The sequence below is a fragment of the Choristoneura fumiferana genome, chromosome Z, assembly GCF_025370935.1.
Source record: "Choristoneura fumiferana chromosome Z, NRCan_CFum_1, whole genome shotgun sequence".
NCBI lineage: Eukaryota > Metazoa > Arthropoda > Insecta > Lepidoptera > Tortricidae > Choristoneura > Choristoneura fumiferana.
Genome location: NC_133472.1, coordinates 15,244,718 through 15,264,717, shown reverse-complemented (window position 1 = coordinate 15,264,717; position 20,000 = coordinate 15,244,718). Strand labels below are relative to the sequence as shown.

The following is a 20,000-nucleotide window of genomic DNA, read 5'->3' as shown; positions in this document are numbered from 1 at the left end:
TTATAAGTGTCAGAGGGACCGCACGACACGAACTTCGAGTTTCGAGTTTCGTAGTAGCCCTGCTGACACTTATACTGTTTAATACGAGAGCGAAAGGGACGGTACCATACGAACTTCGAGTTTCGCAGTAGCCTTGCAGTTGTTGATTTTGGGAAATGGCGCTTCAAAATGTGTGTGAAGTGCATTAGAGACCTTTTTAGGGTTCTGTGCCGAAAGGTAATAATTACGGGACCCTATTACTAAGACTCCACTGTCTGTATGTCTGTCTGTCACTAGGCTGTATCTCATGAACCGTGATAGCTAGACAGTTGAAATTTTCACAGATGATGTATTTGACGTGTTGCCGCAATAACAACAAATACTAAAAACAGAATAAAACTAACATTTAAGGGGTGCTCTTTACGGAAACAGCTAGTTGCTTGAAATGTTCACAGAATATTTAATTTGTATTTTAATTCACTTTAAAAATAAATAATTAAATTAAAATAGAATAAATATTTAAGGGGGTTCCCGTACGGCAAACGTGTTTTTTTGTCCATTTTCGCTAATGTCTAATGTTGTATAGGTACGGAACTACGGAAGTCAAACTCGCACTTGGCTCGTTTTTTTTAAAATTTTGATTATTGACCGTGCGAAGCCGGGGCGGGTTGCTAGTATCTTTATATACTAGTCAAAGATTATCAGTATCTATAGAGAAATACTATATACTATACTGAAACTAGTACGTACACTGTGACCGTATTGTAAATTGTATGCAATGCTATATAGTTATTTAAATTTTAAACTACATTGAACGCAGCTTAAAACATAACCTAAAACTACACCATAGTTTTATTTTGTCATTCATGTTTTCGTCTATCATAAGATCAGCACTTTGGATCAGCATCAGCATTCTATCAAGATTCTATCAGTGAAGTTTGTCATTTTTTTATTTTGAAAAACTTGATTGCTTTGGAACCTTAAGAATTACTTTCAAATGTAAGAAACCGATACTTCTTGAACGTTACATTGAGCTACAATACATCGGTTCGTCTTGAAAATGAACCCAAAAAATCCTGAAGCGAGGAATCGTCAAGACAATCCCTTTGAAGGAATGGTCATATCTAGTTCTAATGTTCTTGATTCATTAGATTGTAGAAGCCAATGCCCCGTTTGTGGCAAATCGCGCATGTACTTTTGCTACAGTTGTTTTGTTTTGGTGTCACAACTTAAAGGCAAAGTGCCATTTTGCAACGTAAGTACATCAAAATCCAAATACCTGCCTACATCTGAAGTTTATACATTCATGTGATTCATGACGTGACTGTAAAAATGTATGTTACTCAATCCTCATTAGCTGCAACTGATAACTGAAAGCACTGAATGCTGTTTTCAGAGTTGTTGATGAGGTACCTTTCCATATACACTATTTTTAATCACTTGAATTATAAAATTAAACAATAGGTTTCTAAATATGTATGTTAGTCTGTAAGGTATTTACTGTATGGGCCAAGTTGCCCGAAATAAATGAATTTATTATTATTATTATTATTAATACTCTTTTTTGCAGTTACCAATTAAAGTTGATATAATTAAACATAAGAGAGAGATAGATGGTAAAAGTACATCAGCTCATGCAGCAGTCCTTGCTCCTGATGATGTTAACATTTATACGTATCCTGAGGTGCCAGAGTATGTAAATGATGGAAGAACTGTGTTACTGTACCCTGGGAGTGACGCCAGATCTGTACAAGAACTCTTCATGGATACACAGAATTCTCTCACATACTCAGATTACCTATTATCTCAACTACCTCAAGGATATAATGTGGGGACATTAAGGACTAAACAATTTCAAAGTACTGAAAGTACTAAGACCATATTCCATGTGGAAAAGCTACCCATTGACAGAGTATTGCTTATAGACAGCACTTGGAATCAAAGTCGTGGTATATATGCGGATGAAAGATTGCAAAGGATACCTAAAATTGTTGTGCAGAATCGAGCTTCACAGTTTTGGCGCCACCAACGCGGTAGCCCTCGGTGGTACTTGTCCACAATAGAGGCCCTTCATCAAGTTTTGCTGGAGCTCCATGTTTGTGCTTGGGGATGCAGCCCACATTACAAATGTTCACTTTCTATAGATTTTCCAAAACATAGTACAGTAGATGATCATAAGCAATGCAAACCTTATGAAGGAGAATATGATAACTTATTATATTTCTTCAAGTACATGTATGAAAAATTACATACTTTGTATAAACACGAAGATTTACTAGCTTATAAAAGGCCAATGACATAAAATTATACAAGATTTTTTATTAAATTTTGTTTTATTTACTACTTGTTTGCCTGCAACTTTGTTTCATAACATAGGAATTTTGCACTATCCTGAGATAAGAAGGGGTGATAGTGTTCCTTTCTATTTAAGAAGGAAATTTAAAAACCGATTAGCTTTTTGTTTATTATTAAACTAGCTTATGCCCTCAACTTAGTTCGCCTAGATAGTAAAATTAACGATTCTAAAGTATCTAGTAAGTAGAGCAGCTGATGCGATTAGATTACTTAAAGATTTTTCCTAAGCCACACCTATAAGAAACCCCTATAAAGTGCGTGTCCAGCCAGGCCAGGCCAGAACTACTTAAAACTATACTAAGCGGCGAAAAACTGGTCCTCAAATGTATAATCAGTAATTTTGTATGAACGGTGGGCCAAATTTTATCTCCTATCCTGTGGGATTTTAAAAAATCTCTACTTAGCCTTAACACGTTCACTGCAATGCAAAATGTTGCTTACTTTCAACTAGTGCTTTAGGAGGTCTATAGACCCCTTATCGCAGCGAACGTGTGGATTCTTACCCTCAAAAAATGCCAAATATCAAGTCTATCTATATCAATGAGTAGCATTAAAAAAACCTCTTTTCACTCGTCCCGAAACCTGCCACGAGCTGTAAGTCGAGAAGATTTCTCGCGACTCATTGTTTTCCACATTTGCATCAAAATATTCTTTCAATTATCGTAATTGCTAACGAATAATCAGGGCTCGTAAAATCGATTGATATCATGACGATCCTATGATAAATATAGCAACCCTACACTTCAATAAATTTTGCTCGCATTTTATTCCTAGTGCCATCTAGGAAGACGCGTGATTTTGTCAAAATTAGACATTAATGACATTGTAATAAGAACCACGGCACGTGAATGACTCTACCTATACGTACCCTGGTACTTGAACTGCTGGTGTTGTGGCCGGTACCGCCTTAGACGTTCTATATCTACGTGTTTTGGTTTGCTACAGTTTGCTAAAATAATTTTTCGACTTACAAGTTGCATTTGCAAAATATTAAGTTTTAAAATACTAGTTTTCAATAGAGTCGGGTATCGAGGGCCCTCTGCAAGCTAACCGTGGAGATGTTTTTTTTCTCGTCTAAACCCACACTATCGTTGGATAGGTATTTTGTTTAACTGAAGGTGAACACTGCATTTAAATCCGTCGCTTAGTTTAAATTATCTATGTAAGTGTACGACGGCGAAAGTTTATTTAAACTATATAAAGATTTCCCACATATTTTAACGGAACCCTACACTGCACGTGGCCCCGACCCGGCCCGGTTATATAGATGTACCTACCTACCTAATTAGTGTGGTGAAAGGTAGGCGCACAGTAAGGTGGTATAATTTAATTGAGAGTTAGCTAAATTTTACCAAAATGGGTTTAGCCTAGCCGTTTGTGACGTATTGGATGTATTTTATAACTTGTATAAATAAATGCTTAGTTAAAAGGTTATGTCCCTGGTGCACGTTTGCAGTTCACTCAAATAGCATGGCTCACGTTGACGTCGGTAAGTGAAGCTCTAAGTGAAGACTGACGAGCTTCACGTAGCCGACGTCAGCGTGGGCCATGCAACTAATCAGTTTTGAGGACGATGTTCACAGTTGCACAAAATAAAAATTGATCGTGAAATTGCCTAACTCTTCGAACGCTATCGTGCACTGAGAAGTTATGATGAAGTTATCAAGCTGCTTGAAGGCTATTGCCGTCGAGATGGTAAGAGTCAATGGGTCGGTGGCGTCGTAGACGAAGCTTTAATCGATCTTTAACGTTCAAAAAGTTAAGAACCATCAGTCTATAGTAGGTTAAAAATATTTATTTATTAACACATTAAACTATACATCAAAATTTGCAGCAAATTTACTTAAAAACTAAGGAATACAAGGGTCTATATTCTTTTTTACCCTTAACCAGAGACTTTGAAGATACAACTGTACTACTGGTCTAACCCTGATGGATGAATATCATTAAACAATATAAACATTAATGTAGTAAGATTATGGGTTAGACGCTATGGGCCTGTTTAAGGGTAATTTAATAACATTTAGCGATATATATACGGATATCGTATAGTTGGTGATCGAACTGATCGAAGAAAGGAAACTCGTAGCACTACCTACCACCATGAGACATTGTCTTGTCATGACTCGTTTTTTTTTTATTCATTGGTACCTATATTCTGTTAGGGCCCATCCATTAATGTTTTAGAGCTACTGTGTGTATAATAAATATTATCGTGTAGGAATTAGCCACAGTTCATAGTAGTGACACATGATTTACTAATTATTCTCGTAATTAGGCACGTGATGTGTGCAGAAACCCTTCTTCTCCACGTGAGATTGGATAAGATTTGGCACGAGGACGACGCCCTCCCCCGCTAAACACCACACGTAATGAATGGAAACCCCTTTACTGGTGTAGTCAATTATGATTTAAACTCGGAAACCAGAAGTACTCACAAAATCTCAATTAATTATCGCATTAAATTATTAACGTATTTAATTTAATTATATTAAGTTTTATTAGTCAATGTTATAAGTATAAGTCAAAGTGATAATTATTATTTATATTTTAATATATAATTACAATAATAGTTTAATACGGTAATTCATTCCACACTTGAGTCTAGTCGTACTTCCTGGTAGATGGCATCTGGTGGAAGAAATTCCTTTTGTTTGCAAGTAAATACCTATACTTAACTTGTAAGCAGATTCTACCAATGCCAATGATTTGGTTATACACTAAATATATGTTAACTACACATAGGTAAAATACGATCCGTAAGAAATAGAACAAACATTTGTGGTTACATTTGACAACGATACCTACGTACTTAGAACGTATTTCCGTAGTATGGCGAATTTTATTAGGTCATTAATTATCGTCGCATCGTAAACTACAATGTTATTTTATAAATTATTAGTGTATTATATACATCAACCAACACTTAAATTACTTACAATACCGATTTTAATTAAAAATAGGCTGACGTTGCAGACCTTTGAGAAAGCAACAAATTACTTGGTGTACTGTCCCAAAAGTCATCGTACTATAAGCTTAATGGTAGATAATTAAATAAAAGATTGAACTGTGGTTACTTACCCAAATATCTATTACAAAATATATTGATATATCAAATTGATATACAAAAACTGGCGTGAACTGAAAAGAGTCGGCAGTATTAGTATATTTTTATTAATGGCAATTGCCAATATGGTGCTTGGGCCGGCTTCAAACCGTTCTGTGGGAAATTTACTCTTAATACTAAGGTTGGTTTGGAAATAACGTCTCCCTTCCTTCGATCTTTCTCCAATGCAATACATCATATACTGTTCCGTCACGATTCGATTAAAAAAACCTCGTGAGTTCTGCAGCGATGTTACCATAAATACCTATGTAATTATCATTTCATTACACAAAAATTTATACAGGATAGCAATAAAGTCTCTAAATACTACACACCTAGCGGGATGAATGTTACCAACATTCGCTCATAGGGCTCGTCCCACTCAACAATGGCAGAAGCTGGCATCCTTTGACGGTACATCATTCATTATAAAGTTAGTATGATTTAAGATGACGAACACTGGATATTTATTAATTACATTAAACACAACACTTGTTTAAGTACAGGTTAGACAACAGTTTCTGCAAAATCAAATAAAGTTTTTTTTTTCTTTAATTTTGGTTGATTGGAACTCATTTAAGTAACCAATTTAAGGGTCAGTTGCGATTTACAATCGAAATACTAGGAACCTTACGGTCTATGTAAGAATGATGACCAGGATCTTTACATTGCCTTCCACGTCAACTAATAACGTCTGCCATAATCCATTCAATAACATGCAAATAATAAGTACACCCTTTGTATCTGCAGCTAGGATGAGTGGTGCCAATTCGAATTTGTGCTTAATACTTGTGGATCTTTGCGTCGGCCTTAGCTCTTGATCAGGATAGAATGACTCATTCTATTCTGACTGAGGTTATCTTTCGGCTTTGGTAGACGGTTTCCAATGTGTCTAGACAAGGACAAACAATTCTAGAGTGTTCTTTTTCTGTCAACTATAAAAATCTTTAAGATGATATTTGAAACAGACACGAGACAGGAGATCACTACACGCGACATATAATGCGCACGGTAGGCAAACAGTATGATGGTCATTTGAAGCACGCGACAGAGACTAAATAGCAACTGCGAAAGGGTGACGGCAACAGTAGCCGCGAGATTGCTTCCAAACCAGTGGTGTCGCGTTTTGGGTCGTAAATGATAATCTTTGTATTGATTACAAAGCAATTAAAGGGCCAACATTAATTTCGATACTGTAAAAACGTCACTTGTACATTTCAACGCGTATGTTTTCACAGTATACTGATACCTTATCTTCAAAAACATTATTTTCTATTTCAAAATGGCATACGTACCCGTATGATAACTTTTATCGAAATAATTGCTCAAAAAAGAAAAAATACTGCTTGGTACCCGTGGGCATTATTTTTGAGGCTGTGGGGACTGGTAACGCAGTCGAGTATCAAATGAGGGTTTTTTGCAATAAAGAAAACCATGATAGTTAAGAAATTCATAATAATAAATAAAAGCTTGTAAAAAATTGAGGCCCGGTTGCAGAGGCGGTGCAGGGCGTAAGTGACGTGGGCCATAGCCTTGTGGCCATGTGTGGTGTGATATCCTAGGGCCTCGCAAAATTGATCTTGCCAACGACAAATTTAGGTCCTGCGCCGCCACTGCCCGGTTGAGTACCAAATGAGACTTATATATAATAAAATAAAAAACCAGGATAGTAGAGAAATTGATGATAAAATTGAGATCCGGTTGAGTACTTTACAAAATTTCATATCTTAGACATTAAAAGTAAATTTGACCCCAAAAATAAATCAGCATCAAAAACTGCATTTATTATTTGAAATAAAATGCAAACGTCCCGATTTATTTGTATGTAAATGTCCTTTTCTGTTGCCACAAACCATAAAATTTCCATGGAAATGAATAGGGAATTTTGGAAAACTATTAATTAAACTCACTATCATTTACCCTACCTGCTTGCAATTTTTTACGAAACAATCAAAAATAAAAGAAGCATTTCTTATTTTTTTTCTCTTCAAGCAGTATTTAGATTTACTTATTACTGCCATATTTGAGTTTACACATATATACCTAGCTCGTGTTGTCGTGCTGGCGACACTATCGCGGTCTTCTGTCTCGTATCGTTTGTCTCCAATTCGACGTATTTGTGACGTATAGATTTATCTCATTTTGACATAATATTCTATTCTCTTAACGTCGTCGTTATTATAAAATTAATCTAGTTCACACATCTGACACATCTCAGCCATATAAAGTAAATGAACGTGATCCATTGGAACTAATAGAAAAAAATCAAGTATTATTAGGGCTTTTCAAGAACCTACATATATAAACTGCTCTACAAAGTACAAACAAAAGACGGCAGTTCGGTCTATCTACCACGTCGGCTCCCGAGATTCAGTTAGAGAACGCTTTACGGAGATAAACATCCTTAGGCACTTGTCCCACTGCCGACGATGAGCGAGAAGCGAGCTGGGCAAGTAACTAGAAACGAGTGGGCGAGCAGCGAGAAGCGAGTGTTCGAGCACGACGGGCGATTACTCGCTCTACTCGCTCGAGCCGGGCGGCCACCAAGCTAACAGAGCTAGTTTTATAGCTCAGCGAGTCTTAGCTCTTGTCGCTGCGACAAATGATGTAAGAGCGAGTTCTCGCCGGCAGTGTGAACCGCCAGGGATCAACTATTAATATATGTGTATCTTTTACTCACACAGGATCTTATATCTTTTGTTCGTTTCTAGAGCGAGAAAAAAGTCGATAGCCAATCGTTTCCTCGCCGGCGGTGAGACAACTGCCTTACAGTGGTTTTACATTGTATACACAAGAATATCAAGTCCTTTAAGAAGGTGTCGGAGGGGACATACACATGATCTCAACACTCGTAATGAGAATAAAACATGTCGTCCCTAAATTATGTGTTGTATAAAAGTTAGGTATTGTACTCGTATCGTATTGTACTGTCTACGTCGCCACTAAATGTATCAATCATGAATGATTAAAACGGTTGTGTGTAATGTATTTAATTTCTACGTCTACCCCTAGAGCCCCACCCGCTTATAGTCTAGAAAACTGATCGTTCGTAGGTTGGATTAGCTAGACTGTAGGTTTAAATAAATAAAATAAAATAAAAATATTATCTGCATATTTAGAGAGATCTGAAATTACCTTTCTTTTTCCGATATTGAATCTTGTTCGCTATTCACATACAAAAGTCGGCTAGTTTGTATAAATAATATTATTTAGCCACATGACTACAATGTTTAGCCCTCTGTACTAACGGACAGATGTCAAATGTGTGAATGTACATTAATTCTACAATTTTTAGAACTCCTAACTTAGAAAGATACTTTTCTAGGTACACAGCTGACTATGGTGGGTCTCTATAGCACAGACAACTTTGCCGTATTGAAGACATTGGTTGTTAAAAAGTTTTAATATTCCAGTCACAACAGTTGGAGAGTACTACGCTTTTAATAGAAAATACTGCATTTCATTAGGTGTACTTGTTTATTTGTGGTCTCAGATTAATGGCGCCGACGCGATCGACGCGCTCGTCAAGTGGGGCGTGCCCCGGTTGTTGAGCCTTATAGCTTGCGTAGGTCCAACACAAACACACTGCCGTCACTAGCGCTGGCGCCTACTTTCGTGCCGCGTGAATTCCAGCAAACTTCAAATATACCACCCGTACCTTTGTAAGAGTGAACCAGGCCTCCTGTTTGCGTGGACCAAATGTGCACACATTTATCAAATGAGCCGCTGGCCAAAAACTTGCCGTCGGGCGAAAACGCCACACTGTAAACTGGCTCTGTGTGCTTTGTCAAGGTGTGTATACACACACCTCTCTCCACGTCCCATAAGCGTACAGTAGAATCGAAAGAAGCACTTGCCAATATCAGATTCATATTTGGATTCTGTGTTCCTGGTCCAGTGGGAGACCATTTTATGGTGTAGATTTCTTTTGAATGAGCTTGCAGATCGTGAACACAAGTATCTTGTTTCATAGACCAAATCTTCAGGGTCATGTCGTCTGAACATGAAGCTAACAACTGCCCTTGAGGATCCCATTTGATGGCATTGACTTCATTCTAGAAATCAAATAAAAATCTTTGTTAGAATTGGATGCACTATATTACTTTTGTTCGTAACAAGAATGACAAAGTGAAGAAGTCGTTAGTACATGTTCTCTTATCTGTAAAAGGCACTAGCCGTCCAATCTATCTATCTTCTATCCTTTGATTATATACAACAAGTGTTGTATGTAATCAAAGCTTCTATCTTCTTCTATCTATACATATAATAAAGTTAACGAGGGTCGAAAGTCTGTACATCAAAGATATCGGAAAAAAAGTTGGCTGGGGATCCAATAGTTTTTAGAATTTTTGTCTGTTTATCTGTTTGTCGTTTATTTGACCGCGCATCATGTGAGAACGGCTGAACGGACTTTGATGCAAACTTTACTAATCTGGCGAGAAAATCTCCGGCCAGGTTATAGGCTAAAAAAATTCAACCCCTGAAAGGCGGGGTAGCCACTACACTCGATTGAGTTTAGTTTGGACCTGAATCTTATGCCAGTTATTGACGCTTCTTAGAAGGAGGTGCAGACTTTTTTACAACGACTACGAGTACCCTGTTAAACTAACAGATGGCGCTGAAAGTATACTACGTTGTGACATGGATACGCTACTGAGAAAAGATTTTGCCAAATTAACTAAGTTTAAAAGAGGGTATACGGATATCAGATCAACAAATTTAATTGATTTAATAGGTAATACAACAAAATAAAACGAAAATAAATTTATTGCTACACATTGCACAGTGCCATCTTTTGGGATACTGAGTAAACCTTAAGTCAGCACGTAAATTTAAAAAAAAGTTTATATAGTTGTGTAATGGTAAAATCAACACAGCAACACGCATATAATTGTATAATTATATAATATACTAGCGTTTACCCGCGGCTTCGCACGCGTAAATCATTAGATACTGCAGTTGAGTTGAAACTCTGGGATTTTATTAAATTATATCGTGGTTTTCATTATCGTTATATTATAACACCCATGCCAAATTTCATGACTCTACACCCAGCGGTTGTTATTTTGAGATTTTATCCCTATCTCGTGAGAATATCGAGATAAAAAGTAGAATATGTGTTCTTTCAGATGTCCAGCTATCTACATACCAAATTTCATGACTCTAAGCCCAGCAAAAAGCCCTGAAAAGTTCTAAGCCTAAGGTACTTTGACGTTGCATATGTGTAAGCGGTACTGGCCATTAAAAAATAAATGATTAAAAGAAAAAAAATCGTGTTTATTTTATTACATCTCGAGATATCCGACGATAAAGGTGAATGTGTGAATTATCAACGCATATCACGAAAATTGAGCACCGAGTCATTAAGTTCCTCACGAAGTGACAAATCGCCGAAAAGTATTTTTGAAGAAATGGCTAGTAAGTACTTACGGCGCATCAGGCCCTTCTTATGCCACTGTTAAATGGAGTCGACTTTTTAAACTTGGACGGGAGTAGATCGAAGACGATCCTCGCTCAAGGAGGCCAATATCGGTTGCATTTGTTAGTTCTTTACCTCAAAAGCATAAATTCCTTGTAGCGTTTCACCGAATCGCATTTCACCTCGATCGTATATTTAATTATAGTGTTGTGTCACAATCGTTTATTTTTTTTAGTCGCTATTAATTTTAGTCGCATTTCACCTCGATCGTGCATTTAAGTATCGCGTTGTGTCTCAATCGTGTTTTTTTACTCGCTATTAGTTTTAGTCGCATTTCACCTCGATCGTGTATTGTGTATTTTAGTACAAACATCAATTAACTTGTCAAATTAATTAGATGCCCAAGCAAACATCGATCGCGGCGAAATGCGTCTAGGGTAAAATACTACACGAAAAATTAGATGCTACAAATTACTAATTACAAATTATTAAATACTAATGTAAAAAGCTACGCGATAAATTGCGTCAAGTACCTACATGATTCTATTGAAATTTTGTTAGTTCGAGGTGAAATGCGATTTGGTAAATCGCTACAAGGAATTTATACTTCTGAGGTAAAGAACTAACAAATGAAATGCTCATAGCTTTCGATAAAGAACGTCGTGTTCAAACTTGTCAGGCATTTTTAGAATTGTGTGAAGATGGTTTAGACTGCAGTCTGTTCCCGTATAGTAACTGTTGATGAAACATGGATCAGACAGTATGATGCAGAGTCGAAGTCTGAATCTATGCAGTGGATCGAAAAGGGTGAAAGGCCACCGAAGAAACTCAAGGTTCAAAGATCGGCGTCTAAGCTAATGGCCACCGTGTTTTGGGATTGCGAAGGCATTCTTTTAATAGACTATTTGGCAAAAGGCTCTACAATAAATGCAGTTTATTATGCCGAGCTATTAAGAAAGGTGCGACAAGCCATAGTCGAGAAATGAAGGGGCAAACCGAGGACAGGCATTTTGTTTTTGCAAGACAACGCCCCCGTTCACACCGCTCGTTTTGCCAAACTTGCTCTGAAGGAAACTGGCTTCGAGGAAATTGATTATCCGCCCTAGTCCAGATCTGGCCACTAGCGATTATTTTCTATTCAGCAATTTGAAGAAAAAATTAAGGGGAAAGCGATTTGGCAGTGATGAAGAAATGAAGGCGGCTGTACTGGAACATTTTTTTAACGGTCTAAGAGCATTAATTAAAAAAATTAATAAATGAATTAAAGGGAGATTATATTGAAAAATAAAAATGAAAAAAAAACTGAATATTTTTTTCATCTCTCCTGTTCGGAAAGTTTAATTTTCATGGGTAGATAGCGGGTGGAAAATTGCGTTTTCATCTCTAGGGTGGAAAGTATTTTTTTTTAATTTTTCGATTAGCCACGGAGTCGAAGATAATTGAGTTACGTCAATGACACTTTTTTTTCACGTTTCGGCATGGCCATCTAGATGCACGTCGTGTCATGACCAAGGAGCTTATATACAACACTGGAGGTTGAACGCTGAACATTCGTTTGAAACAAGAAATTTGATCTTTATTACGTCACGAACATATTCCATCTCTTTCTTTAGTTTGGTTAAGAAAGTACGTATGTATGTAAACTCTTTATTGTACAAAAGAAAATTAACAAAATACAACTGACAAACTTTAAGATACTTTAACAAGGGCGACTTATCCCTTTAAGGGATCTCTACCAGTCAACCTTTGAGTGGATGAGAGGAGAGGAGCAATACGTTAGGGTCCGACAAAGGGTGAGTTTAAGAGTTAAAATAATGGAAGCTACTATACAGTGCTTTAAACAATATAATACATAAACTACAATATAAATAAATAAACTACTATATATATGACCATAATATATAAGCATATTAAACAAAGGAATGTTCTCAAATATTTAAGAAAAAGGTGCAAGCCACATTCTTCTCAAGCCTTCCCTAAAAGATCCTACGGTGGGAGATTGCCTGATGGAGGTCGGTAGCCGATTCCACAGCCTGCCAGATTGCACTGTAAAGGATTTAGAGTATGTTTTGGATGAGGTAGAAGGAAAGGCTAAAAGGAGATTGGTACTTGATCGTAACCGATACTGACTGCCAGCAGCCAAGTAGCTGAAACAATCGGAAAGGTATACGGGAGCAGAAGGATTAGGAAAGTGATGGAAATCGTTTGTGTAAGGTGAAAGAAAGAGATGGAATATATAAATAAGTAATAAAGGTCAAACTTCTTCGTTCGGCATTCAACCTCCAGTTTCGTATATATATATATTTATATATATATGTATATATAAGCTCCTTGGTCGTGACCAACTCGTTTTTTTTTTATAGTCATCCGTGGCAATTGGCCAGTCGAAAAGGTACCGTTGGAGGTTGGATATAAGTAAATTCAATTTATTATTATTCTCATTTTTTGTAGTATTTTATTTTACTTTCCGCACAGTCGAAATGAAAAATAGTGTCTAACTTGGGTGAAATTACCCATTTCCCCTCGAACTATTGGCGCTCTCACTTCGAGCGCCAGAAATATCTCGGGTCAAATGGGTCACTTTCCACTCTTGGTTATCAATCTACTATTTCTACCTTAGGCTTAGAACTTTTCCGCCGCCCCTCGTATGTACAGCAGTGATCACTTATCATGAGTGCTTGTGTTTAATTCCTTTGTCTTAAAAACACCCACTTACAGTATGTCCTTGGAAGCTCTTGATGGGTTTATCAACATGGAGCCTGCACACATGGATGCACTGATCTGTAGAGCATGATGCAAATGAAGTATTTGTTTGCCAATCAACATCAAGGGCAGGAGCAGAGTGGAAGGAGAATTGCTGAGTGCATTGTCCTGATGCCGCATCCCATATAATAGTGGTCTTGTCTACCTGGAATGTACCAATAAAAGTATTATTAAGTAACCTGAAGATTTAATTTATGATATTACTTTATCTTTAGTAACTTACCCCAGCACTAAGGATGTAGTTTCCGCGTTTATTCCACTTCAAAGCAAAAATAGGGCCCTTATGCTGCCCTAATGTAGACGCCAAGGTACCATCTGTTGTCCAAATGCGAGCATAGCCATCATACGATCCCGTGGCTAGCAGGTTTCCATCACACTAGAACATTAAATAGTAGATTGTACAACAAGAGCATAAAACGAGCCATTTTACCCAAGACGTTAATATATCCAGCCGAGCCGGTATGGCGAGGGTGGAGAGACCCGTCGAGGGGGAAATGGGTTTATTGCTCGAGTTTACATTGCACATGCTTTACTAATCTGGTCAACGAAAATCCCCGGGGATCCAGGCTTTAGGCTATATTAATCCCATCGGAAACGGTTGCAATGCCGAATATTAACCTACCTATTACTTATGGCATATTGAGTAAATACAAAATTCATACGGCCAGATCGACGTCGCGGGCTAACATTACTAGTGCATAAATGAAAAAAATAAAAGCGAAAACATATACTAGTAGACGAATTTGTGTTAATAATTCGTCACGAAGTATAGGCCTTACAAAGATATCCGCCAACCACAACCGTTTGTTATGTCATACATTCTGAACGAGTCACAGAAGAGGTGACATGCTTTGTATTGCTTGGACGACGTTCTAGCATAAACACCTTTACGAAGTATACAATGTCATGAGTGACATAACCTTTTTGGATTTGAGTAGATAGTAGTAGCAGGATTATCTGACATATCCCAAATCCTGAAATTATGTAAAAATATATAAAACAATTTGAATTAATCTCTCAAAGTTTTATCCACCATTATTTTAATTCTTTAATTTATCTACACCCATAAGTCCTTTAACTTTTCTGAAGCCCACGTCAGTTTTCGATTATCAGAATTTGAAACTTAATGTCAATTAGTAAAAGTTGACATTTGCTTTGAGGTATGTCCTAAATCAAGAATGTTGGGCCTTAGGAGCCTATAACTAATGCATTCAAAAACCATTGGCAATGACCAGCATTAAACAACCGATTTTACTATGACATCTTTCTTGTCTGTGGTAGTAGGTAACAGCAGTAATGTAATGTTGCTATGCCTCGTTTCATAAAACCACACTCATGTTTTAAGGACCCCTATTACATAACAGTTGCATAATAGTTTATGCAACTGTTTAACCATGATATTATGTTTTGTACATTCACAGTAACTGTCTAATATTTAGTTCTGACAGTTAAATAAAAGTTGATAAACAAACCTTGCTGTGCTATCTCCAGATCCACTAGCTAGTAGATCTGTACTTGGATTCCATGCACATATGAATACTTCAGACTCATGACCTCTTAGTACCGTGGCTTTGCTAGCCGGTATTTCTATGGACTGGTCAACTTCCATATTCTCGGAGGCACTAGGCGTTGCTGCGCCCCCGGGTGCTGTTGGTGCACTGCATGTGGTACCCTTTCCATAATACAGCAGTTATTAGTGTTGCAACAATTAAAGATACATTGTATTTCAATTACAAGGCTTGCCTGTAGTTTTTTATACACACACACACAAACATCACGCCTGTATTCCCAAATGGGGTAGGCAGAGCACACAAAACGTTACGGCTTCGGAGCCACTATTAGCAACTTTAGGTTTTAAGTTTGACAAAAACAGTACAATAGTGACAGATTGCTAGCCTGTCGCCTACTGTATACCTTAACCTATATCCTCAGTCGCCTCTTACGACATCCACGGAAGAAATGGAGAGGTGTAATTCTAACCCAACACCACACAGGTTTTTATATAATATGTATATTTTATTTTGTGTTTATAATGATTACATTATATTCAGAAATTTATGTCTTAATTTACTTATAATGATGTCATTTTATATTGTAATGCTGAACTACAGAGCAAACCTTATTCTGGTTAAACCATTTAAAATAATGGTTCACATGGACATTGTTACTTACTTCTACACCATTTTGTTCACTCCCAGAGCCCTGTTCTGCTCTAATTGCTTGTTTTTGAGCATTGTGCGCATTTTGGCGAGCAGCAACTATGTCAGGCGTAACGGCGTCAATTAAACTAAGACTTTCGGTGAGCCGTATTTCCGGACCTACAATATGACACTCAAGTTTACAAAGCTCTTAGAAAAAGTGCATGCAAGTAATAATGCAATGTAGTGCTCAAGTGGCCCAGCTCTATTCACTTAGGCCTCTTGTAGACATCCGTTGTTTTCACCAGACAACAGACCATTTTTTGCGGTGTTATATACCGGACAATTAGTGACCGGTCCTTGTACACACATTCATTGTAAGCCATACAAAACCGCAACTCGGGAAAATAAAATGGTCTGTTGTCCAGTGAAAACAACTGCCGTCTACAAGCGGCCTTAGGGTTAAACCCTTTATAGAGCAAGACTTTTTCGCAACAATTTTTTTCACAATTTATCCATAAAGTTTTTAAAGCTTTGAATAGATTATAACCACAGAAGAATAAAAACCCAAACAACACCACACACACAACCACACACAACAACCTCACAAACAACTTGTTTTTATTCTTCTGTGATTATGTTTACACTATTAATTTTGAGTCTTATGGATTACAATCATTATTATTCATTATGGACATCTTATGGTTGCAAGAGTGACCCTATAAAGAGTTAAAGCATTCTACACATTTCATTGGGTGTGCCGTGTGGCATAGAAAGAAATAACAATAATGATGGGGTATCAGAAATCCAGATACATATTTACCTAAAGTTGGCAAAATCTCAATTTTTAATGAGAATAAGATTACTATGACATAGGTTCCCAATCTAAACACAAATAACTAATATCTCCCAGGACTTAGTCACAACTATTAAGTTTCTCATGACCATTGGCTGCTGCAATGTGGTCCAAACATGGAGCTTATTTAAGCAATTATTAATAGATGTGATTATGCCCCCGGAGATATTAGTTATCAGTGAGTCACAAAAGTGTAAAACATACTAGACAGAAAGGGGCATATTAACCCTAAGGCCACCACCATGGCTTGGGCCTGAAGGCTGCGAGGTGCGCCAAACCATATAACGCAGGTTTGTTTTTCCTACTTTTGTTTTGACGACCGGATGGCCGAGTGGTTAGAGAACCTGACTACGAAGCTTAAGGTCCCGGGTTCGAATCCCGGCCGGGGCAGATATTTGTATGAAAGTATGTATTTATCTATATAAGTATGTTTATCCGTTGCCTAGTGTCCATAGTACAAGCTTTGCTTAGTTTGGGACTAGGTCAATTGGTGTCAAGTGTCCCATGATATTTATTATTATTTATTTACTTTATTATCATTTAATGGGATTGAAAGCTAACTAGCCTGGGCCCCAAATCTTTATAATTATACATTTCGGATAATAAACACAAATATTTGCTAGTGTATACATAATAAAATTTAATTCTTAATAAAAACCTTTCTTAAGATGTAATCATCGCAGGGCACAGACCTCCTCTCAGAATATAAAGACTGGCTGTAATTCCCACGCAGGGCTAATGTGGTTTGACTTGTATAAACAGTGTGAATCTATTTAAAACTGTTTTGTTATATACTGTATGTTAGTAGGTCAAACTCAAAGAATAAATGCTGGGTATTTAATACTAAAGGGTGATTCCCCTATAGACAATGAGTAACAGTGATATATTTGAAATTTAAATAATAATATATAATATCAAGACCAATAAAATAAGAAATTACAAGGTTCAATTTGAGCTCACACTGCAACTGCAATTCTTAAAAGGTGAATAATTCTTAGGATATTTTTTTCTATACTTTGATTACTCAGTGGGTAATTATAAATTACTCTTCTTTAAAATGTCAGGACACATAATATAATAAAAATATAAATAATAGAATAAAATATAAATATAGTAAATATAACATGTACATGGAATATAGTAAATGTTATATAATTAGAAATTTTTGTGTTTTTGTTAAATGATCCTTACTAAGATAAATCATTGCAACCTCATAATAATGGAATCTCATAAAGTTTTTAAATATAATACAACAATTACGAGGAGTTTGCACGTTATATGAACTTACCATCCTCGCAGTAAGTGATTTCTGCCGTGGTGTACTCCAAACCTTTTTGGAGAATGCTCAATAAAGCTGCTGGAGGCACAAGAGCTCCATTGATGTTACTTTGTGATATATGCGACTCAATACCAAAGGTATAAGCAGAGTGGTGGAAACCTGAAAATCGATAGCCGATTGCAAAATTTTAATGAAAACAATTCCTTATGACCTAAGCGTCTCGACGAATTTTACGAGTTCAATGAACTGTACCTGATTCCTGTAGATAACGATACACAAGAAAATTTACTTCATCGCTAGAATAACTCATTTTACCGCACTTTCAGTGTCCACAATTAAAAGTCGGTATTGTACAAATACAATATTTAAAACCATCCATGAACCACTACACCATTAACAAGCTAAAAAACTGACAGAACGAACGCAACGAACGCAAGACGCAAGCCCGTGTAACTGTCAAATAGAATAGATCAGCAAGTTCGTGTCGTGCGGTCCCTCTGACACTTATACTATTTATAACGAGAACGAGAGAGACGAGAGATACTTCGAATTTGGATTTTCGTAGTAGCCATGGATCATCAATACAGAAGGCCTTCTCCGAAACTCGAAACTCGAAGTTCGTATCGTGCCGTCCCTCTCGTTCTCGTATTAAATAGTATAAGTGTCAGAGGGACCGCACGACACGAACTTCGAGTTAAGGGTTTCGTAGTAGCCCTGCAGACAGTCAGTCGTCTTTACCTATCTATAGTGCAGGGTGTGCGTTGCACACGGGCGCAGCGGTATTATAGCTTTGGGTATTAGGGGCGCCGGCCGCGGTACTTTGTACCAGGGCTTTAAATACCGTTAAAAAGTGGTAACGTTACCAACTGTCAAACCGATTTAACGTTAAATGATAATTAACGTTAAACGATTTACCGTTACTTATACAACTTTTTACCGGTATAAAAAATGATTACGTTATCAGCTATTCATTAAATTAACGTTAATTCAAAAGTATCGTTAAAATCATTTTTAACGGTATTTATATTACTATTTACCGGTAAGTTTGGGTAACGTTAAATGGCAGATTATCCTTATTTATCGAGCGAGTATGCACGCGCTAAATTGGCAACACTCGGTAGCATAGCAAAAATTACCGATAGTGTTACTTCGGTATCGTTATAATAATGTGAATTGGGTAACGTTAACAAGCCCTACAATGTAAAGTAAATTTACCGGTAAAAATAACGGTAATTAGGTAACGTTAAATAATGTTAAGTTATCAATTAACGTTAAATTTTAATACCGGTACTAGGTATTTTTTATGATTTTTACCGTTATTTTAACGTTACTAATAGTGTGAATTTGGTAACGTTAACAAGCCCTGCTTTGTACATACTCCATTTTGACCGCGCTCTTCCTAGATGGCGCTAAAATAATAATTGCACACGGGCGCTACATGGGCATACGTCAGTACTATTATATATTTTGTGACATGGGCTAAAGACGCCGCTGCAGCACAGATTACTAATCAGTAGTCGTGGGTCGTGGTTTGGTCGTTGTCATTGTGGTGTCGGTATTATAGTGTACAAAGCTAGATACACGAAAAAAAATTATGTCCGCTAGGTCGCTCAACTCAAGTTATAGCTAGCGTACTTTTCCTGTATCAATTTATAAGCATATTATGTATGCGTTAATTTAATTGTCTAGCTGAGTCACATTGTAATATTTTTTCTTCAATCAAACAATGCAATAGCTATCTTTGTAAAAGGTTATCATAAACAATTTGTTGGAAACTCTTTCCCATCCCATGGACGTAATACAACGGAACCTTTGCCAGCCTAAAAAATGCTTTTGATCAAAAATTTTTTGACTCGAAAAAACTCAGTGGAAACATTGTATTTTAATGTTATTTTAACTGTTTTAAGTTATCATATTATAATTTTAATCAATTTCGTGTAGATTTCGTTGTATATATCTTAAATAAATAATAAAAGAAATAATATTTGTATAGTCTACTTTTTTTATTTCTAATATGGTAACCCATTAAAGCGTTGTCATAGCGGGCATTATTTGAATGATGTCTTCCTCACTTTTGTCAATAACAATTGTAAGGTATATTAATT

General features: G+C 36.7%; 2 protein-coding genes across 3 annotated transcripts; one reads left to right on the top strand and one right to left on the bottom strand.

The window, feature by feature from the left end:
- The first annotated feature begins 109 nt into the window (after positions 1 to 109).
- Positions 110 to 2,305, top strand: LOC141429110 (tRNA-uridine aminocarboxypropyltransferase 1). 2 transcript variants are annotated; one of them, XM_074089323.1, is made up of 2 exons: positions 110 to 216; positions 1,550 to 2,305. In XM_074089323.1, the coding sequence occupies exons 1-2, from the start codon at positions 169 to 171 to the stop codon at positions 2,279 to 2,281; spliced, it is 780 nt and encodes a 259-aa protein (XP_073945424.1). In that variant the 5' UTR covers positions 110 to 168; the 3' UTR covers positions 2,282 to 2,305. The 2 variants fall into 2 exon arrangements, with proteins under 2 accessions (XP_073945424.1, XP_073945416.1); XM_074089315.1 differs by lacking the exon at positions 110 to 216 and adding an exon at positions 694 to 1,234.
- Positions 2,306 to 4,113: 1,808 nt separating this feature from the next.
- Positions 4,114 to 18,339, bottom strand: LOC141429201 (F-box-like/WD repeat-containing protein TBL1XR1-B). Its single transcript, XM_074089472.1, is given in 8 exon segments — positions 4,114 to 9,495; positions 13,576 to 13,767; positions 13,846 to 14,020; positions 14,480 to 14,596; positions 15,095 to 15,294; positions 15,795 to 15,940; positions 17,905 to 18,054; positions 18,148 to 18,339. Coding segments are annotated over 8 exon segments (1,539 nt in total). The 5' UTR covers positions 18,206 to 18,339; the 3' UTR covers positions 4,114 to 8,994.
- Between the last annotated feature and the right edge of the window lie 1,661 nt (positions 18,340 to 20,000).

Coding starts and splice junctions, on each gene's coding strand:
- LOC141429110 (XM_074089315.1), top strand. CDS start 1,040: ATGAACCCAAAAAATCCTGAAGCGAGGAATCGTCAAGACAATCCCTTT. Junction 1,235..1,549: donor GCAAAGTGCCATTTTGCAAC/GTAAGTACATCA, acceptor TCTTTTTTGCAG/TTACCAATTAAAGTTGATAT.